General features: G+C 46.5%; 1 protein-coding gene across 4 annotated transcripts in view; it reads left to right on the plus strand.

Moving 5' to 3' along the window:
- The first annotated feature begins 7,346 nt into the window (after positions 1–7,346).
- Positions 7,347–19,339, plus strand: part of PRIMPOL (primase and DNA directed polymerase) — a 41,213-nt gene continuing 29,220 nt past the window's right edge. For all 4 annotated transcript variants that reach the window (XM_026647897.1, XM_026647899.1, XM_026647898.1 and 1 more), the window contains exons 1-2: positions 7,347–7,413; positions 18,874–18,965. In XM_026647897.1, the coding sequence (XP_026503682.1) occupies positions 18,947–18,965 (19 nt within the window). In that variant the 5' untranslated portion in view covers positions 7,347–7,413; positions 18,874–18,946. The remainder of the gene's footprint in view (positions 7,414–18,873; positions 18,966–19,339) is intronic.

The raw sequence follows: 19,339 nt of genomic DNA on the forward strand, positions 1-19,339 counted from the left end.
TCTGACTTGTGTCCATTTATCCTTTTACATAGGGATTGTCCAGTTTGGCCAATGTACATAGCAGAGGGGCATTGCTGGCACATGATGTCGTGTATTACATTGGTGGATGTGCAGGTGAATGAACTGGTGATGATGTGGCTGATCTGGTTAGGTCCTGTGATGGTGTCGCTGGTGTAGATATGTGGGCAGAGTTGGCATCGAGGTTTGTTGCATGGATTGGTTCCTGAGTTAGAGTTACTGTGGTGCGGTGTGTGGTTGCTGGTGAGAATATGCTTAAGGTTGGCGGGTTGTCTGTGGACGAGGACTGGCCTGCCTCCCAAGGCCTGCAAAAGCGAGGGATCGTTGTCCAGGATGGGTTGTAGATCACTGATGATGCGTTGGGGAGTTTTTAGCTGAGGACTGTAGGTGATGGCCAGTGGAGTTCTGTTGGTTTCTTTCTTGGGCTTGTCTTGCAGCAGGAGGCTTCTGGGTACACTTCTGGCTCTGTTGATTTGTTTCCTTATTTCCTCGTGCGGGTATCGTAGTTTTGAGAATGCTTGGTGAAGATCTTATAGGTGTTGGTCTCTGTCTGAGGGGCTGGAGCAAATGTGGTTGTACCTCAGCGCTTGGCTGTAGACGATGGATCGTGTGGTGTGTCCGGGATGGAAGCTGGAGGCATGAAGGTAGGCATAGCGGTCGGTGGGTTTTCGGTATAGGGTGGTGTTAACGTGACTGTCACTTATTTGTACCGTGGTGTCTAGGAAGTGGACCTCCCGTGTAGATTGGTCCAGGCTGAGGTTGATGGTGGGGTAGAAGCTGTTGAAATTGTGGTGGAATTCTTCCAGAGTCTCCTTCCCATGGGTCCAGATGATGAAGAGGTAGGGAGTGTCCTGAGTAGATGGTGGAGTTTCTTAATGTATTCCTCAGTGGGATCTGAGGAAAGTGGCCTGTAGAATTTGGTATTGGAGAGTTGTCTGGCAGCCTCCTTTTGGTAGTCAGACCTGTTCATGATGACAACAGCACCTCCTTTATCAGCCTCTTTGATTATAATGTCAGGGTTGTTTCTGAGGCTGTGGATGGCATTGCATTCTGTATGAATGTTATATAGTGTTCAACTATATAGTATCTTAATGATGTCATCACCTTATCATATATATTTTTTGCTGCTGCTTAGGGAGCACAGAACATTTAACAGTGGCTACATTACATTAATTTCTCAATAACTCAATGTGAATTTTTTAAAACTATCTATTCAGATTACAGTATTAAGGTAGGGGACATTTGGGTGTTAGGCTACTTCACAGAGCAGGGGTAGTAAACAGGCGGACCATGGGCCAAATCCAGACTGCCAGACACTTTTGAACGGACCTCAAAATCTTTTTATTTACTTATTATCACTATTGTTGTTATTTTCGCTAGTCTGGATCTAGACTATACCTTGACCAAGAAATTTAGACCTTGACAAAAAATAATTGACCACCCCTGCCATAGAGTCTCCTCTGTAATTTCTATAGAGCATGACAGATCAAGGCTTATTTCTGTTCTACAGGGAGTCCTCGGACTTATGACACCTGACTTACAATGGATGCCACTTACAACACTTTTTCAACCGACTACCCGTTTCACCCCTACGATGCTTGTTTCACCCTTACTACGCTCAATTTGCATAAAGTTCGCTTGAAATATTTCCTGGTTGCGTTATACTGGTATGGAGCTGGAAAGGGTTACTTCTGATTGGCTTCAAGGCAGTAGGGTAGCTTGTTGCCGGGTAGGGTTGCCGATTGTTTTTGATTGGCTCCTGACCCTGGGCTCAGCCAATCAGAAAGCTTGAACAATGATTGGCTGAGGCTCAGCATGTATGCCATTCTCCCTGGCTTTCTGAGCCTGCGAGGCTGGCATTCTGAGCAGCACATGTGAGTGAATATGTCTATTTGAATGCTGTTTACAAAATACAGTGTACAGTAAATACATTGATGTTGCAACATTAGTCATCTATAATTAATTTAGTACAAAAATCTGGGTTATTGTAGTGAAAATAGTGTATCAAGCCTTGGTTCAGGAATGAATCCCCCCCTTCATACCATTGATTCCTATGGGAAAAGCAGTTTCAACTTACAACGCAATTCTGAGGAACGAATTGTGTCGTAAGTCCGAGGACTTCCTGTATACAGGTTCTTATACTGAACTCTAAGCCCATTCCAGTAGGTCATTAAGCAATGTGTGGTTTATTCTCTCTTTCATCTTCTTCCCAGAGGGAGAATTGGGTGTACTCTGTAGTATTTTGTTTTGGTTTGTTTTAAAGGCACACGTTGCTATGCATTTATGTTAGCGAAGACAGAGTTGAAGAAATGTGCCTTGCAGTTGGAGCAGCAGGTGATGAGGTTTGTGATGGTCCTTAGCTCCAGTGGGAGTTTATTCGACAATCTCAACTGGCCCCTGAGAAAGTCCTATATCCTGCACAGAAGTGCTTTAACTTTATGGTAGAAAGTCCCACGGTGCCTGAAGAGGTGACAAAGACCTGTATAGCTGTATATAACTCATCATTGGCAGTCTCCTAACCAACCAGAGATCGTGTAGCAGTCTTGGCCGAGGTTCGGCCCTCAGCGGGGCTGTGGGGTAGCCCACCGCCTCGCTACAGTCAGAAAAGAGCCCCGAGCCCTCAATCAGTCTGGAGCTCCAGCCCTGAAGCAGGGGCTGAGTCAGTAGCTCGGAAACCCAGGCCCTTAAGCAAGGACCGAGGCAATGTCTATAGCAGCCCAGGCCCTAGGTCAGGGCGGGCAGTAATCAAATAGTCATGCAAATACCCAGGCCCTTAAGCAGGGGCTGGGTCAGAGTTTGTAGCAGCCCAGGCCCTAGGTCAGGGTGGGGCAGCAAACAAATAGTCAAGCAGGAACCCAGCCTCTCTAGGCCAGGGAAAAAGGGGGAGTCTGCCACCCAAGGAGTGGGTGGCAGGGGGGACGCAGGCCCTCCCACTCCACTGCGTCCCAGCCCGGGGCCCTAGCAGCGGCGGAAACTCGCTGCTGTCAGTGGGGATCCTGGCCCAACACACTGACATCGGCTCTGGCAGTGCAGCAGCCAGACTGGGGTCGGCTGCCCCCGGGCTACTTCCACACTCCCCCTCGGATGGTACCTGGGCCGTCCTAGTGTCGTCGGTGCTCTCCACCAGCATCGGCTCCTCTGGGTAGGTAGCGAACGGCAGGCTCGGCTCCTCCTCGGGGTAGCTGGCACGGGGTAAGCTTGGCCAGTCCTCCTCAGGGTACCTGGCACGGGGCAAGCTCGGCTCCTCCTCGGGGTAGCTGGCACGGGGCAGGCTTGGCCAGTCCTCCTCAGGGTACCGGGCGAGAGGTAGGCTCGACAGACCGGGTACGTCAGCAGGCCGGGCGCGGCCTACGGCTGCCTCCCAAGCGGGAGCTCGGACACCGACGTCTGCTCTCTCCGCCGGCCTGGGCTCCACTGAACTCTGGAGGCGGGCTTTTATACTTCCGGGTCGGGGCCGTGACCTCTGAGGGGCAGGCGCTGGACCCGGTGGCTCCACCCATGTTGGTATTAGGGGAGGTTCGGCCCTCAGCGGGACTGTGGGGTAGCCCACCGCCTCGCTACAGATGGTAAAAAGTCACTGATGGATACTGCTATGTGAGAATTTAGCATCAGCAAGGAATCCAGCAGCACTCCTAAACTACAGACGGAACTGACCAATTGTGGATGTGTACCTTCAACCAAAGGAGATGGCACCACGGTTGCACGATTTTCAAAATTCCTTTCTTTTCCCAGCAGCATAACCTCTGCTTTGTTCAGATTCAGTTTTAATCAGACGTTCTTCACCCATGAGCTGATCTCTTCCAACCACTGGGCTCTATTGGTGGTAGTTTATGGTGATATGTAGTGACAGGTAGAGTTTTGTGCCGTGTAGATGGATCTTTGTGCCTGTGCAGAAGCTTAGTGAAGCCAATGGAATATTGGCACTTGGGTCCAATAGTATACTGTAAGGTTATAACTTCACCAGTCAGTCACAAAGTGTCAGCGACAGAGCAGATACTAACCCTTTTCCTTCTAAAGTGCTAATCCTGCACTTAGATACATGTGGGCAGACCTATCTACACAGACTGACTTCAACAGGGATCCACATGGCTGCCTGTGTGGATCTGAATGCAGAATGGGCCTTAGACAATACACCTCTGTCAAGGCTGTATCCCCACTTTGAACTTTAGGGTACAAATGTAGGGGCCTGCATGAAAACCTCTAAGCTTAACTACCAGCTTAGCTTTGGTCCCGCTGCCACCATCTCAGGAATCCCCTCCCTGGGAAGCCTTGAGAACCCTTTCACCAATTCCCTGGTGAACACAGATCCAAACCCCCTTGGATCTTAAAACAAGGAGAAATTAACCGTCCCCCCTCCTTCCTCCCACCAACTCCTGGTGAATACAGATCCAAACCCCCTTGGATCTTAACACAAGGAGAAATCAATCTGGTTCTTAAAAAAGAAGGCTTTTAATTAAAGAAAAAGGTAAAAATCATCTCTGTAAAATCAGTATGGAAAATACTTTACAGGGTAATCAAACTTAAAGAGCTCAGAGGACCCCCCTCTGTCTTAGGTTCAAAGTACAGCAAAACAAAGATAAACACTCTAGTAAAAGGTACATTTACAAGTTGAGAAAACAAAGTAAATCTAAGACGCCTTGCCTGTCTTTTTACTTACAAGTTTGAAATAGGAGAGACTTGTTTAGAAAGATGGGGAGAACCTGGATTGATGTCTGGTCCCTCTCAGTCCCAAGAGCGAACCACCCCTTAAAACAAAGAGCACACACAAAAGCCTTTCCCCCCCCAAGATTTGAAAGTATCTTGCCCCCTTATTGGTCCTTCGGGTCAGGTGTCAGCCAGGTTACCCGAGCCTCTTAACCCTTTACAAGTAAAAGGATTTGGAGTCTCTGTACACAGAGAGCTGTTACCCTTCCCTTTATAGTTATGACAACCTCCAATGCCCCAACACTGTGCTCTGGAGAAACGAGTTGAGGAGGTACCATTTTTCAGGTGAGACTTAAAACTGATATCCGGAGCTGACCAGCAGTGATCATTGAAGATTCTCTAGTGGACAACTTGGGTAAATGCCACTGCCAGTTTTCTGTCCTACACTTACTCTTTGGGGAATTCTGTGCCACTGCACATGCGCCAAATTTATGTCCCCCACAGATTGCTTTACTTCCCTGCAGAAAAATGACTTTCTGACAGGGAAGCAAAGGGAAGCCACAAGAGTGGTCATGCAACCCTCCCCAGCAGTATGTTTTGGGTGCCCAGGGCAGCTGGCAGAGAGGTAAATCACTGGGGGGCAAGAGGCAAAACTTGGGAAGACCCATCTGGTGGCTCCTACCCTGCGCCAGGCTCAGCTGTTAGTCCTGGCTGGGCTGGGGATGATGGGACTTCCTCTTCCCCCTGCATGGCATCTGGGGCCTGTCAGACCCACCCTCAGATTTCTCTCCCAGCTGCAGGAAGCTCTGCAACCCCCCGCCCCCACACACTTCCTGCACCCATTGCTTCTCAGCTGCAGGGGGAGGGATTCCTGTACAGGGAGCTTCTCCCCCATCCGCCCAACCCTCATGCATCCAGATCCTCTCATACTCAGACCCTCCAGCTGACACCCCCCTCTCCCCACAATGAGTCCCACTCCCCAGGCACCTGGCTCACCCCAACGAGCCACCCGCACCCAGATCCCCACCCCACTGAGCCAGAACCAGCTGCACCTGGATCCCAACCTCACTGAGCTCCACACCCCTAGCATCTGAACCCCCCCACTGAGCCCCCCACACCCAGACAGCTGTGCCGAACTCTATCCCCCCCAATGCTCCCACGCCACTGAGCCCAACCACCTTCACCTGGACCCCCCTGCAGAGTCCCATTACTGTTGCACCCAGAACCCCACAAAAAGCCCCTGTGCACCCAGATCACTCTCAACCCACACCTGGATCCACCCACATTAAGCCCCATCCACACCTGGATCTTGCCTTACTGACCGTGCCTGCCCACACAGAGGGGCAGGGCCCTGGGGTGTTTCTGGGGCAGGCCAGGCACTTGCCCTGTCTTAGGGTCAGGTGCAGCCTATGCTCCCCAGTGCCATGCTGGAGCCTCCACATTTATTTGACAAATAAAATGTGCAAAATTTTAAAATATTATGCACAGAATTTTAATATTTTTGGTGTAGAATTTTATTTTTTTTGGCACCAAATGCCCTCAGGCGTATATATTCCAATTTAGTATTATTATATGCTGACAGTGAGAGAGCTGAAAGATTAGACCAGGAGTTCAATTAATTATTTATTATTACTATTTCCAAACAAAACCTTAAAGTCAATTAAATTAGATTTCAACATTCTCCCACAGCACCCTGTAAGAACATGAGAGCCAGAAACAAACTCTAGGAAACAGAAAATGGTTAGTCTAGTCTAGCTGTGCAAGCAGAAGGGAAAGGAAAGCATCCTGCATTGCATTACACTAAAATATTCATATTCATTAATTCATATTGCATCCATATTTTAACTTGTAATAGTACTTTACTTTCATATTTTGACATTGTAAGGCATGATGGGTACGGGCTTGTCTACACTTGGAAATTTCCTGGAATTGTTATTCCGAAAGAACTAGTCTACACGATTTAAGCTAAACCGGACAAAGGCTCTCACGGGCTGGGGCTGGAATAAGAGCGCCTTATACAGAAATAACTGTCGACAACACATAATTATTCCGGAAGAGCTATAGGGGACTTGACGAGCGCAGCCTCGGAACCCTGTTAACCCCACCCTGGCGCTTCGCAGAAGTGGCTGCATTTCGGCGGCGGGTGCCAGGCTCGCAGCGCCTGTCGGCTCGGGAAGGGCGAGGGGGGAAAGTGCCTCGGGCAGTAACCCCGGATCGTCTGTTGCTTCCACGCAAGGCAGCGAGAACGAGCCAAGCCCCCTTTCCTGAGTGTCCCGCGGCAACCCGGGCTCGGAGCCAGCCCCGCTGCTCTGCTCAGAGCCCAGTACGGGGAGCAGGGCAGCCGGAGCCGCCCGGGCTCTTTGTTCGCCCGAAGGCGGTGGGGCTAGGAGCTGCCCGGGCTAAGCGGGGGCAGCGCCACCGTGCGAGCAGCCAGGCTCCGGCAAACCCCCCACCCCGCGCGGGGACCCCCCGCCTCGATCGCTGCTCCCCCCGCGCGCCCCGGTACCGGCGGGCGCTCCCCGTCCAGCACAGCCACTGACCTGCCGCCGCCGGCCTCCCGCTCGCCCCTCAGCTCCAGACTAGAGTAGACGGCGCAGGCGCGCCAGGCTGGGGTCGGTTGGACTCGGCTGCTCGCTCCGCCCGGCCCCGCCTTGCAGGGGAAGGGCGCGGGCGCAGGGCGGCGGCCGGTTCAAACGCGGCCAGGCGGGCTCTGAGCGCGGGCCTGGTGGGCGAGTCTGTTTCTTCCCCCAGGTGAGTGTGCGCTGAGTGGGGAGGGGCAGCCCCGGATCTCCCGAACACACAGGCCGGCGTTACCGCCGTCCCCTCGGCCTGCTCCTGGCGCTCTGCCCAGCCCAGCACGCCGCTCCCGAGGTGCCCCGCCGGGAGCGGGCCTGACAGCGCGTCCCCGGGCTCCAGCAGTCGGGCTAGTGGTGTCCCCTAAGGTGGGCAGGGCTGGGGCCGGCCGGAGAGAGGGACGGACACCATTTGTACAGGGACCGGCGGGGGCGATAGGGGGAGGAAGGCGGCCAAAACCCGACTCCAGGGGCAGGAGGCGGGGCTAAGGAATGGGGAGAGGTGCGGCCGGGCTGTGCTGGGGAGGAGCAGAGGCGCTAAAAGTGACCCCAAGTGGAGTGAGCGGGCTGTCGTGGCGGCCAAAACGGTGTGAGCTGCAGAGGGACCTCTCAGCACTGCCTCCCGCCAGCTGTGTTTTTGCAGGTACAGCGTAGCCCCAGGCTCAGCAGTTTTGTTTTTAGCTGAATTGCTCTCGAGAGAGCTGCCAGAGGAGACTTGTTTCCCTCCTGCTGTCCCAGCCCTGGGTCACTGGTAACTCACTCCCAGGGCGGGTCATTCAGCAGGAATTTTAGATGTGCACAGAACACAGACAGGATTGGTTCCCATATGGTTACAGAACTGCAGTAAAGTGGAACAATTTTCAGCTTGTGTGATTGGAGGATATCTGGATGCACATTATAAGACTGTCCTACATAAATGAGGAAAAGTTGAGGTGCCTTTATTATTCTTTTGTTCCACTCTTTCTTTCTATGGGGAATTTGCCAATGCAATATCACTGTCTTCCTTTTAAACAAATAAAACAAAAACAAACAAACAAACAAAAAAGGCAATGGCTGTTGAAAATAGCAATTCCAGTCCTAAAAACCACTGGGAAGCATTTCTTGCTCAATTTTATCCTACTTTTTCTACAGCAAGTTACAGTGGATCAGTATATTTGATTTGGGAGACATGAAGTAACAGCTGCCCGAATTGAGCTTGAGCACTCCTGAATTTTGAGAGTGTTCAAATCTGGAAGGCAGGTGCTAGATTCCCTTTCTGAATATTAGCTATATCTGGAAAGGAAAAGTCAATTTCTGCTTCCATGGCTCAGAAGTGGAAATCCTCCTACGTGCCTGGTACTGTATCTAAAGCTGCCCAGGTCCTCTAGTAGAGCCTCCCCTCCCTTACTTTTCATTTTAAATTCTAGTGGGATCCACGTACCTCCCTTGCTAGGCTTCAGATAGAGAGGGGCACTGTCCATTTAGTCCACCCAATTCCTTCTTTGGGGGCTGCAAGGTGAGGTCACACCAGTATCCCTAATCCAGTCTGGGGAAGTCTTCTGAAGGGGATATCTGGGGCAAAGCCTTCTACTCCTTGGGCATACTTGTTCCCCATTCACAGTGCCACCCCTTTCGACTCACAGCAAGCTGCAGCATGGCTCAGCTACCTCACTCCCTACCCCTCTCTTTCCTGTTGATAGCTGCTAAGGGATTGCTGGGAAATGTAGTTCTTTCCCTGCTCCAGGGCTGGCTCTATAGGCAGGGAGCTAGGCAAGGAACTACAGTTCCCAGGGTCCCGTGGGTTCTCAACTCCCATACTGGATCCCCAGCTGCTCCGTGGCTCCGCTTCTGCAGGGTTGTGAGAGGGGAGGAAGTGAGGTTTTTTTTGTTTTGTTTTGTTTTGTTTTTTTAAAAAGGATGGCCCGAATGCCGCCCCCTGCAAATGTGCCGCCCCAAGCACCTGCTTGTTTTGCTGGTGCCTAGAGCCGGCCCTGCTGGTGGCAATGTGTTTGGCCCTCTTTACTATACAACTGCATGTGTAAGATGTGGGGATAAATCTAAGTGAAATAGGGTTGATGGTGAATAGAGATAGATAGCTCTAACGTGGCAGCTACACATGGTCCAGTACTAACACTTTAAACACACAATTCTCCAATGTACATTGCTGAGAACTGTTTTCAACAACAGACTAATTTCCTATCATATAGGTTTCTTTCCCAGCAGCCTCTTTGGCTATATCTGTGCTAGTAAATGTCATAGCTGAAATTCTCTGATGGTGGATGCTATAACATAGACAGAGCTCATGAGTTTGGGATAAATGACCATGTTAATGTCTGAGACCTGTCTCTGTCACAGCTTGAAGCCAATTCTTGGGATTTTATAGCTAGTCTTGTGATATTTGGTGTTTTCTTAAAGTCCAAGCTCCTGGAGTCATGGGATTATGTGAGAATTTCAGCTTTCATTAAAATAAAAGGCAATTTCTGGCCCTCAGGGTTGCAGACCAAACCTGAAAGTATGACCCGAATGTACCCTAAAGCTTAAAAACTAGAGGGCAAAAAAAAAAATTATATATATATAAAATTAAATAAAAAAATCATAGTTTAAGACAGTTTCATGATTTTTATGAAATACTGCTGTTGCTATCACCAGCACTGCACTGCTGGTAAATTACAGGTCCTTAGTTTGTTAGTGTAAATAAGATTGCATAGGCTAAACATAATTCCTGAGAGCATTTTATAACATGATTTGGCAACAGTCATGTTTTATAAATGTTTAAACTAAACGTATTTGCAGTGGTGTAGTAGCCCTCTTGGTCCCAGGGTATTAGAGAGACAAGGTGGGTAGGTAATATCTTTATTGGACCAGCTTCTCTTGGTGAGAGGACAAGCTTTCAAGCTTATACAGAGTTCCTTTTCAGGTCTAGGCAATTAACTCATAGGCCATGTCTATACATACAGAGCTGCAGCTGCGGAGCTTATCAATGCAGCTGTGCCGCTGCCACACTTCTGGTGAAGATGTTCTATGCTGCTGAGAGAGAGATGGGGGAGGGATAGCTCAGTGGTTTGAGCATTGGCCTGCTTAAACCCAGGGTTGTGAGTTCAATCTTTGAGGCGGCCATTTAGGGATCTGGGGCAAAAATCTGTCTGGGGATTGGTCCTGATTTGAGCAGGGGGTTGGACTAGATGACCTCCTGAGGTCCCTTTCAACCCTGATATTCTATGACAGTGGTTCTCAAAGTTTTGTACTGGTGACCCCTTTCACATAGCAAGCTTATGAATGCGACCCCCCTTGTAAATTAAAAACACTTTTATATATTTAACACCATTATAAATGCTGGAGGCGAAGCAGAGTTTGGGGTGGAGGCTGGCAGCTCACAACCCCCCATGTAATAACCTTGTGACCCCCTGAGGGGTCCCGACCCCCAGTTTGAGAACCCCTGTTCTATGATCTAACTCTCCTATTGGCATAAAAAAACACCTCCGTTAATGACAGAAGTTATGTAGTAGGAGAAGCTCTCCCGCCAACAACGCTGTGCACGTGAATGGCTTATGTCGGTGTAACTTATGTCGCTCAGGGTGTGAATAAACCACCTCCCTGAGCAACATACATTATGCTGACATAGGCTGTAGTGTGTACCATAGTGATGGTACACACTAGCGCAGGGGTCGGCACCCTGGCGGGCCGGGCCAGTTTATTTACCTGCTGACGCGGCAGGTTCGGCCGATCGCGGCCCCCACTGGCCGCGGTTCGCCGTCCCAGGTCAATGGGGGTGGCGGGAAGCCGCGGCCAGCACATCCCTCTCCCGCGCCGCTTCTCGCCGCCCCCATTGGCCCAGGACAGCGAACCGCAGCGAGTGGGGGCCGCGATCGGCCGAACCTGCCGCGTCAGCAGGTAAATAAACTGGCCTGGCCCGCCAGGGTGCTTACCCTGGCGAGCCGCGTGCCAAACGTTGCCGACCCCTGCACTAGCGCTTACTTTGGTATAACTTAAGTCGCTCAAGGGCACGGGAAAGACACCCCCCTGAGTGACATAAGTTACACCGATCTAAGCACCAGTGTGGATAGGTCGGTGGGAGTGTGTTTCCCACCAATTTAGCTACCGCCGCTCGGGGAGGTGAAGTAATTATTCTCACGGGGGAGAGATCTCCCATCAGCATAGAACATCTGCATTAGTAGTGCTACAGCGGCACAGCTACATCTGTACAGCTGTGCCACTGTAGCAGTTCTAGCTCTCAGTGTCATTGCTAAATACAAGGTGGACAGATTGTTTGGGATAAATATTTAACGCATTTCAAGGGGCCATTCAAGACATGAAAAAGCATGGACTGAATAGAGACACTGGATTTATGGCTTATTACAACAATCTGTAACTCACCCTACACCCACCCACACCCCCCCTCTCTCTCTTTCCCTTACCCTTCCTTTTCTCCCTGTGACTGGACGGGTGATAATGGGCCACTTTATATTGAACGGTCCCTTGAAACATGTTAAGTGCTTATGCAAAGAGCTTGTCTCTTTCACCACCAGAGGTTGGTCCAATAAAAGATTACCTCACCCACCTTGTCTCTCTAAACTAAACGTGGTAATTTATGTAGTTCAGACAGGACCTGACTTATGAGGAGAGGCTGAGGGAACTGGGATTGTTTAGTCTGCAGAAGAGAAGAATGAGGGGGGATTGGATAGCTGCTTTCAATTACCTGAAAGGGGGTTCCAAAGAAGATGGATCTAGACTGTTCTCAGTGGTACCAGATGACAGAACAAGGAGTAATGGTCTCAAGTTGCAGTGGGGGAGGTTTAGGTTGGATATTAGGGAAAAACTTTTTCACTAGGAGGGTGGTGAAGCACTGAAATGGGTTACCTAGGGAGGTGGTGGAATCTCCTTCCTTAGAGGTTTTTAAGGTCAGGCTTGACAAAGCCCTGGCTGGGATGATTTAGTTGGGAATTGGTCTGCTTTGAGCAGGGGGTTGGACTAGATCACCTCCTGAGGTCCCTTCCAACCCTAATATTCTATGATTCTAATTAATTAAGGTTAAATGTAGCCACAAATGTAGACAAGGTCAAACTGTGTTCAGCACTGTGAGATAATTTTTTTATATATTGTGTGCTTGAGAAGTGATGTTTTAAGAGGGTGGGGTACGTCTTTATTTTTGGTTTATTTAGTTATTGTTATATTTTGTGGGATTGCTACTTTCCTCTCTGTTTGTATTGATTATGATCTTAAATAATTGTTAGGGGTCTCTGGAGTATGAGACGAGCACCTTCGCTGGTTTCTATAAATCTAAGTAAATATGTATATGTCCAAATATAGTAGTGTGGGGTTTTCACTTCATGATGTGTTTTATCTCCCACTGCTTAGCTGTACTGAGCCTGAAAACTAGGAGGTTGTTTCCGGCTAAAAACTTATACTTTGTAGCGTGACTCAGCAACAAGTGTGAGAGATTAAATTTAGTTCCTTCTGTCTACTGAAAACCACATTAACTACACATTATCTTTATCTTTGTATTTTGTGGCTTTAAGATATGAGTTCTCTATTACTGCATCTAAATTCCTAGAATCTTTCCTTCCTTCTGGAAACTGTTCTGTCCCAAATTTCTCTGTTCTATATGAGCACAAGGCAAAAATTTGCCACTCTTCATTTGGCTAGAATGGCAGGCAATTGGTTTTCTCTAGCAATCATCTACTAATCTCCACAATTGGGTTGTGAACAGGAAGCAGACCTAGAGATGTCAGCCATGGAACAAATCAGGAATAATTATATTGTTCATCATGCCAAAGGTGTGCATAGCAGATAAATGAGAAGACTGAGTCCCTACCTATAAGTGTTTACAATCTAAGTTCCTGCTAATATCAGTATTGCCAACCCTAAAAAGTGTTAAAAAATCTTGAGGCAGACCCCCCAAAATCATGAGGATTGGCTTTAAAATCATGAGATTAAAAAAGTGTTTTATTGCCTTCTGGTTTATGAACTATTAGAGTTAATGTTTTCCAGCCTCTCTCTGCGACTATGAGGTCTAAATATCTATTTTAAAACAGTGAAAGCTGCGATTCTCATGACTCCAGGAGCTGAGGTTTTAAGAAAAACTTGAAGTATCACAAGAGTTGGCAAAACTGCAAATTGATCCACATGGGTAAATCATTGCCCACGTGAGTAAAACTTACTCATGAATGTAAACATCTTGACTTTAGTAGGACTACTTTCAGGTGTGAGGATTTTCAGAATCAGGCCCTCCATTATGAAGATCTTACCCTTGTTTCTACAGAATATCCTGGCTTTGTTGCAAGCCAGGGATGTCATTCCGACTTGCCTCAGGCAGAGAAATTTAATGACTTGTATAATTCATGGGTTTTTCTGGTATAATTTAAAATGTACCACAGCACAGAGTTTTTCTTCTCCGTCAGGTTTATTAATGTTAGTAAGAGAAAGAGCCAAAACCCCAATATCATTGTCATAGCCAGTGCAAGTGTAACTAGTAGAGAATTTGCCTGTATTGGGGTTTTTTGAACTAGGTGGAACTCCCCTGTCTAGAAAAGGCTCAGTTGTTGGTGGATGTTGGATAGGACCTTAGGTTTCCTTTTGGAAACCTATCCCTAAAATATGTTGCCCCTATAGGAGTTGTAGGCTCTGTTGCTCAAAGAGATTGCCTGGGGTAAGTGAGAATATTTCCAGTAATTTACAATATGTTCTTTAAAAAGTATTTGATACCTTCCTTTCTTTCCATCGGGTTATGATATTTAGCACTGGAGGAGGAAGCAAATATAGAGCATTCTATTAAGGCCCAATACTGGGGAGGAAAAAACAGTTGAATCTGTTTCAAACCTGGGTTGCTTGGTCACTGTGGACCATGCATGACCATTTTTCTACCCATGTTTTCTACCATCAAACTATTACTCCTGGTCCACACAGGCCAGGGAACTTGTTGTTTAAACATGTTAGCCTGTACTGGTTTTTAAAAAAACTGTTTAAAAAGAGTTCAGATGTACTTTTATTTGGGAATGATGAAAAACTCACAAGTAACTATTGAACCAGTTACAAAGATCTAATTCCATGTGCGATAATGATACAAACAGAGTTTACTGTCTTCTCTTGTTCTATGGCAGTAATCTCCATTTCTAAGTGCTTTAATCCATTTTGTTCTGTTACTTCTAAAATAAAGAAAATCTAAGACTATACTATGCAAAAATACCAAATCTCCGCTGTGCTTAGATTCATTTTCTGACTCCTTGTCAGAGGAAAGTGACATGAATTCTCAGTAGATACTTCTTCCAACTGAATATCTTTGTTATGAGTAAGAGCATACTTAAACGATGAATTAAAACAATAAGAAATTAAAGTAATGTCTGGGAAATAATTATAATCCTGATTCAAGAAGTAAATATAGTTCCCCCTGCCGCATTTCTGCATTGGAAGAGGTGATAAAAATGGAGTGGGAGTTTTCCAGTAAAAGCAAAAAGTTTAACAGAAAGCACGCGTCAGGGTTCCCTCCCAACTCTGAATTCTGGGATACAGATATGGGGACCCGCATGAAAGATCCCTCAGCGTATTTCCACCAGCTTAGGTTAAAAACTTCCCCACGGCACAAATCCTTTCCTTGTCCTTGGATGGTATTGCTGCCACCACCAAGTGATTTAGACAAAGATTCAGGAAAAAGACCACTTGGAGTCCCTATTTCCCCAAAATATTCCCCCAAGCCCCTCCACCCCCTTTCCTGGGGAGGCTTGAGAATAATATACTAACCAATAGGTTAACAAAGTGAGCACAGACCAAACCCTTTGGTTTTTAGGACACTAAAAATCATCAGGTTCTTAAAAGAAGAACTTTATTATAAAGAAAAAAGTAAAAGAATCACACCTTCAAAAATCAGGATGGAAGGTAACTTTACAGAGTAATAAAAGATTTAAAACACAGAGGATTCCCCTGTAGGCTCAACTTTAAAGTTACAAAAACAGGAATAAACCTCCCTCCTAGCATAGGGAAAACTCACAAGCAAAAACAAAAGATAATCTAACGCATTTCCTTGCTATTACTTACAATTTCTGTAATTTTAGATGTATCATTTCAGGATCTTTTTAGGAGCTGGTTTACCTTCTTGGTCTCTCTCTCTGTCCCAAGAGGGAATCAACAAAGAGAGCACAAACAAAACTTCCCTCCCCTTCTCCCCAGATTTGAAAGTATCTTCTTTTCCCATGGGTCCTTCTGGTCAGGTGCCAACTAGGTTAATTGAACTGATTAATCCCTTACAGGTAAAATGATGCTGTACCTCTAGCCAGGAGAGAATTTATGTTACTGTATACATAAAGGTTGTTACCCTTCCCTTTATTTTTATGACAGCATGTAAATCTGCAGATTCTAAAAAATAAATTATCATGCAGCAAGAGGAGACTACAGCCATCTATTTGGCAGGCAAAAGATTTAGGATTCTCCAAGTCTGAAATTTTCTTGAAAGAGCAACTGGTCAGGAGAAAAGAGAAAGATTTCAGATGAAAATGAGAAGCAACTGTTTCTATGCATATTCAGAAATCTACGGTGTGCATGTGTTTTTGAAAAGTTGTTTTCTGAGCTAACCAAGAAGTTAAACTGAGTGTGGGATTGTGGGAATTCCACATAGGCTCCTTCCCTTCCCTTCTTAAAACACTTTCTTGTGGGAGAGTGCCAACAAGGAGAATCCTACTTGTACTCCTGTATGCAGTGCATCCACAGCAGTGCCAGCAACATCAAAATGAAACTGATTAGGATTGTAACTACTGTATAGTCCATGTTAGCTGTGTTTCTTGCTAGTGTTGCTGAAAAAGGGTTAAGTGGAGGAAGTACTTTCTTGAGGAGGTTAATGGGAGCAGGAGGAAATTGATAACTTGTTGAAAGAAGTGTGCTGCCCTGGTGGTCTGTGGGCAGTACCTATTAATTTGGGATCTTGATAATTATCTCACTCAGCAGGCGAACATGGTCTGGGAGCATTATGGAAGCAACATGCTTGGCCACTGGATGGATGAGGTATACTGTGTGCCTCTCTCTAGTGATGCCTGCTGGCTGAATAGAATAAACATGATTGATTATAGTACTATGAGTATATGCAGTGTAGTTGTAGCCATGTCAGTCCCAGGATATAAAAATAAATAAATTAAAATAAATTAATGGAGATATCCTATCTCCTAGAACTGGAAGGGACCTTGAAAGGTCATTGAGTCCAGCCCCCTGCCTTCACTAGCAGTACCAAGTACTGATTTTGCCCCAGATCCCTAAGTGGCCCCCTCAAGGATTGAACTCACAACCCTGGGTTTAACAGGCCAATGCTCAAACCACTGAGCTATCCCTCCCCATGAGATGAGTGAGGTAATATCTTTTATTAGACGAACTTCTGTTGGTGAGCGAGACAAGCTTTTGAGCCAAACAGAGCTCTTCTTCAGGTCTGGGAAAGGAACTCCCAACATCACAGCAAAATACAAGGGGGTGGAACAACAAGGAGATTGTTTAGCAAAAGTAATTAGCACATATTGTAAAGGACATTCAAGGTAGAGTAGCCCGTTAACACCACTGCAGTCATAAGACAAAGAGAGGGGGTTAGTGGGTTACAAGATTGTTGTAATAAGCCATAAATCCAGTGTCTCTGTTCAGTCCATGATTTTTGGTGTCTAGCAGAGTAATGAATTTAAGTACCCAGGCTCACCTTTTGAAAGTGTTACATAAGAACGGCCATACTGGGTCAGAACAAAGGTCCATCTAGCCCAGTATCCTGTCTTCCAACAGTGGCCAATGCCAGATGCTTCAGAGGGAATGAACAGAACAGGTAATCATCAAGTGATCCATCCCGTCGCCCATTCTCAGCTTCTGGCAAACAGAGGCTAGGGACACCATCCCTGCCCACGCTGGCTAATAGCCATTGATGGACCTATCCTCCATGAATTTATCTAAATTCTTTTTTGAACCCTGTTACAGTTTTGGCCTTTACAACATCCTCTGGCAAGGGGTTCCACAGGTTGACTGTGCATTGTATGAAGAAATACTTGCTTTTGTTTGTTTTAAACCTGCTGACTATTTCATTTGGTGACCCTTAGTTCTTGTGTTATGAGGAGTAAAACCTGTTGTGCAAAAACAACAAGGAGTCCGGTGGCACCTTAAAGACTAACAGATTTATTTGGACATAAGCTTTCGTGGGTAAAAAATCTCACTTCTTCAGATGCGTGGAGTGAAAGTTATAGATGCAGGCATTATATAATGACGCATGAAGAGAAGGGAGTTACCTCACAAGTGGAGAACCAGTGTTGATAGGGCCAATTCGATCAGGGTAGATGTAGTCCACTCCCAATAATAGATGAGGAGGTGTCAATTCCAGGAGAGGCAAAGCTGCTTTTGTAATGAGCCAGCCACTCCCAGTCCCTATTCAAGCCCAAATTAATGGTGTTAAATTTGCAAATGAATTTTAGTTCTGCTGTTTCTCTTTGAAGTCTGTTTCTGAAGTTTTTTTGTTCAAGAATAGTTACTTTTAAATCTGTTATAGAATGTCCAGGGAGATTGAAGTGTTCACCTACTGGCTTTTGTATGTTACCATTCCTGATGTCCGATTTGTGTCCATTTATTCTTTTACATAGGGACTGTCCGGTTTGGCCAATGTACATGGCAGAGGGGCATTGCTGGCACATGATGGCATATATAACATTAGTAGACGTGCAGGTGAATGAGCCCTTGATGGTGTGGCTGATGTGGTTGGGTCCACCGATGGTGTCGCTTGAGTAGATATGGGGACAGAATAGGCAACGAGGTTTGCTACAGGGATTGGTTCCTGGGTTGGTGTTTCTGTGGTGTGGTGTGTAGTTGCTGGTGAGTATTTGCTTCAGGTTGTGGGGTTGTCTGTAAGCAAGGACTGGCCTGTGAGATCCCAAGGTCTGTGAGAGTGAGGGATCGTTTTCCAGGATAGGTTGTAGATTGTTGATAATGCGCTGGAGAGGTTTTAGCTGGGGGCTGTACATGATGGCCAGTGGTGTTCTGTTATTTTCCTTGTTGGGCCTGTCCTGTAGTAGATGATTTCTGGGTACCCATCTCACTCTATCAATCTACAAGATCTTTATCAAGCATTCTTAAAACTACAATACCCACCTGGGGAAGTGAGGAACAGATTGACAAACAATTGCACCTTGTATTTTGCTGTGATGCCTGGAGTTCCTTTCCCAGACCTGAAGAAGAGCTCTGTTTGGCTCAAAAGCATGTCTCTCTCACCAACAGCTGTTGGTCCAATAAAAGATATTACTTCACCCACAGTGTCTCTCTACTATGAGTATAGTCAGTTTCATTCTACAGCTGTTGCCTTTGAGAAATTGCTGTGAGACAGACACAGGTGGGAGGTGGTCAGTGAGGGATAATCCAAGGGAAGAAGAGATGCGGAAAAACCGGGGGAGGAAAATGCAGATGAATAATCAAAGGGTGGGGGACAGAAAGTGGTACTGGTAATTGGTCTTGTAGACTAGATAAAACAACCTCTGTAATAACATCTTCCCCAATTCCCTTCCTCCCATTCTCTCTGCTTCCCAAGAATCTTAACTCTTATCCATCTGGAAGAATTTTGAGGGGGAAGGAATTTCCCTGAACAAAAATTATTAAATTGGAACTTGTCTGTAGTGATGCTAATGTTACATTTAATGTAGCTTTTTGACTGTGCATTGATTTTCAGAGTTCCTACCACGTGCTTACTTTATGTGATTAGAAGTCCAAAGGTTGAGTGATAGTCAGCACTGCTGGGCAAAATGTCTTTACTGAGTACTGGTAAGTTAACTATTTCAAAGTCCTGAAAATTCTGACAGTGAACACATAGATAACTGAGTAAGTTAATTAGAGTAACGTATTGAGATTATTAAGCAGTTGAAAGCATTGCTGATATGGGTCATAGGCTGAGGATGCCCCTTGGTTTTGAATTGTATTGCTTATCTATTTGAGTGGCAATGGAGCCTTGTGGGCATAGGGCTGGGAGCTAGAAGCTACTGAGATCTAATCCTCACTCAGGTACTGACTTGCTGTGTGGGCCCAGATAAGTCATTTAACTTGTCTTGGTTGATTTCCTCATCTATCAAATGGGTCTGATATTTACCTACCTCCACAGGATGGTGTGAGAATGAATTAATGTAAATGTGTACATTATT

Source organism: Terrapene carolina, unplaced genomic scaffold (genome assembly GCF_002925995.2).
Source record: "Terrapene carolina triunguis isolate 2854851 unplaced genomic scaffold, T_m_triunguis-2.0 Scaffold66, whole genome shotgun sequence".
NCBI lineage: Eukaryota > Metazoa > Chordata > Testudines > Emydidae > Terrapene > Terrapene triunguis.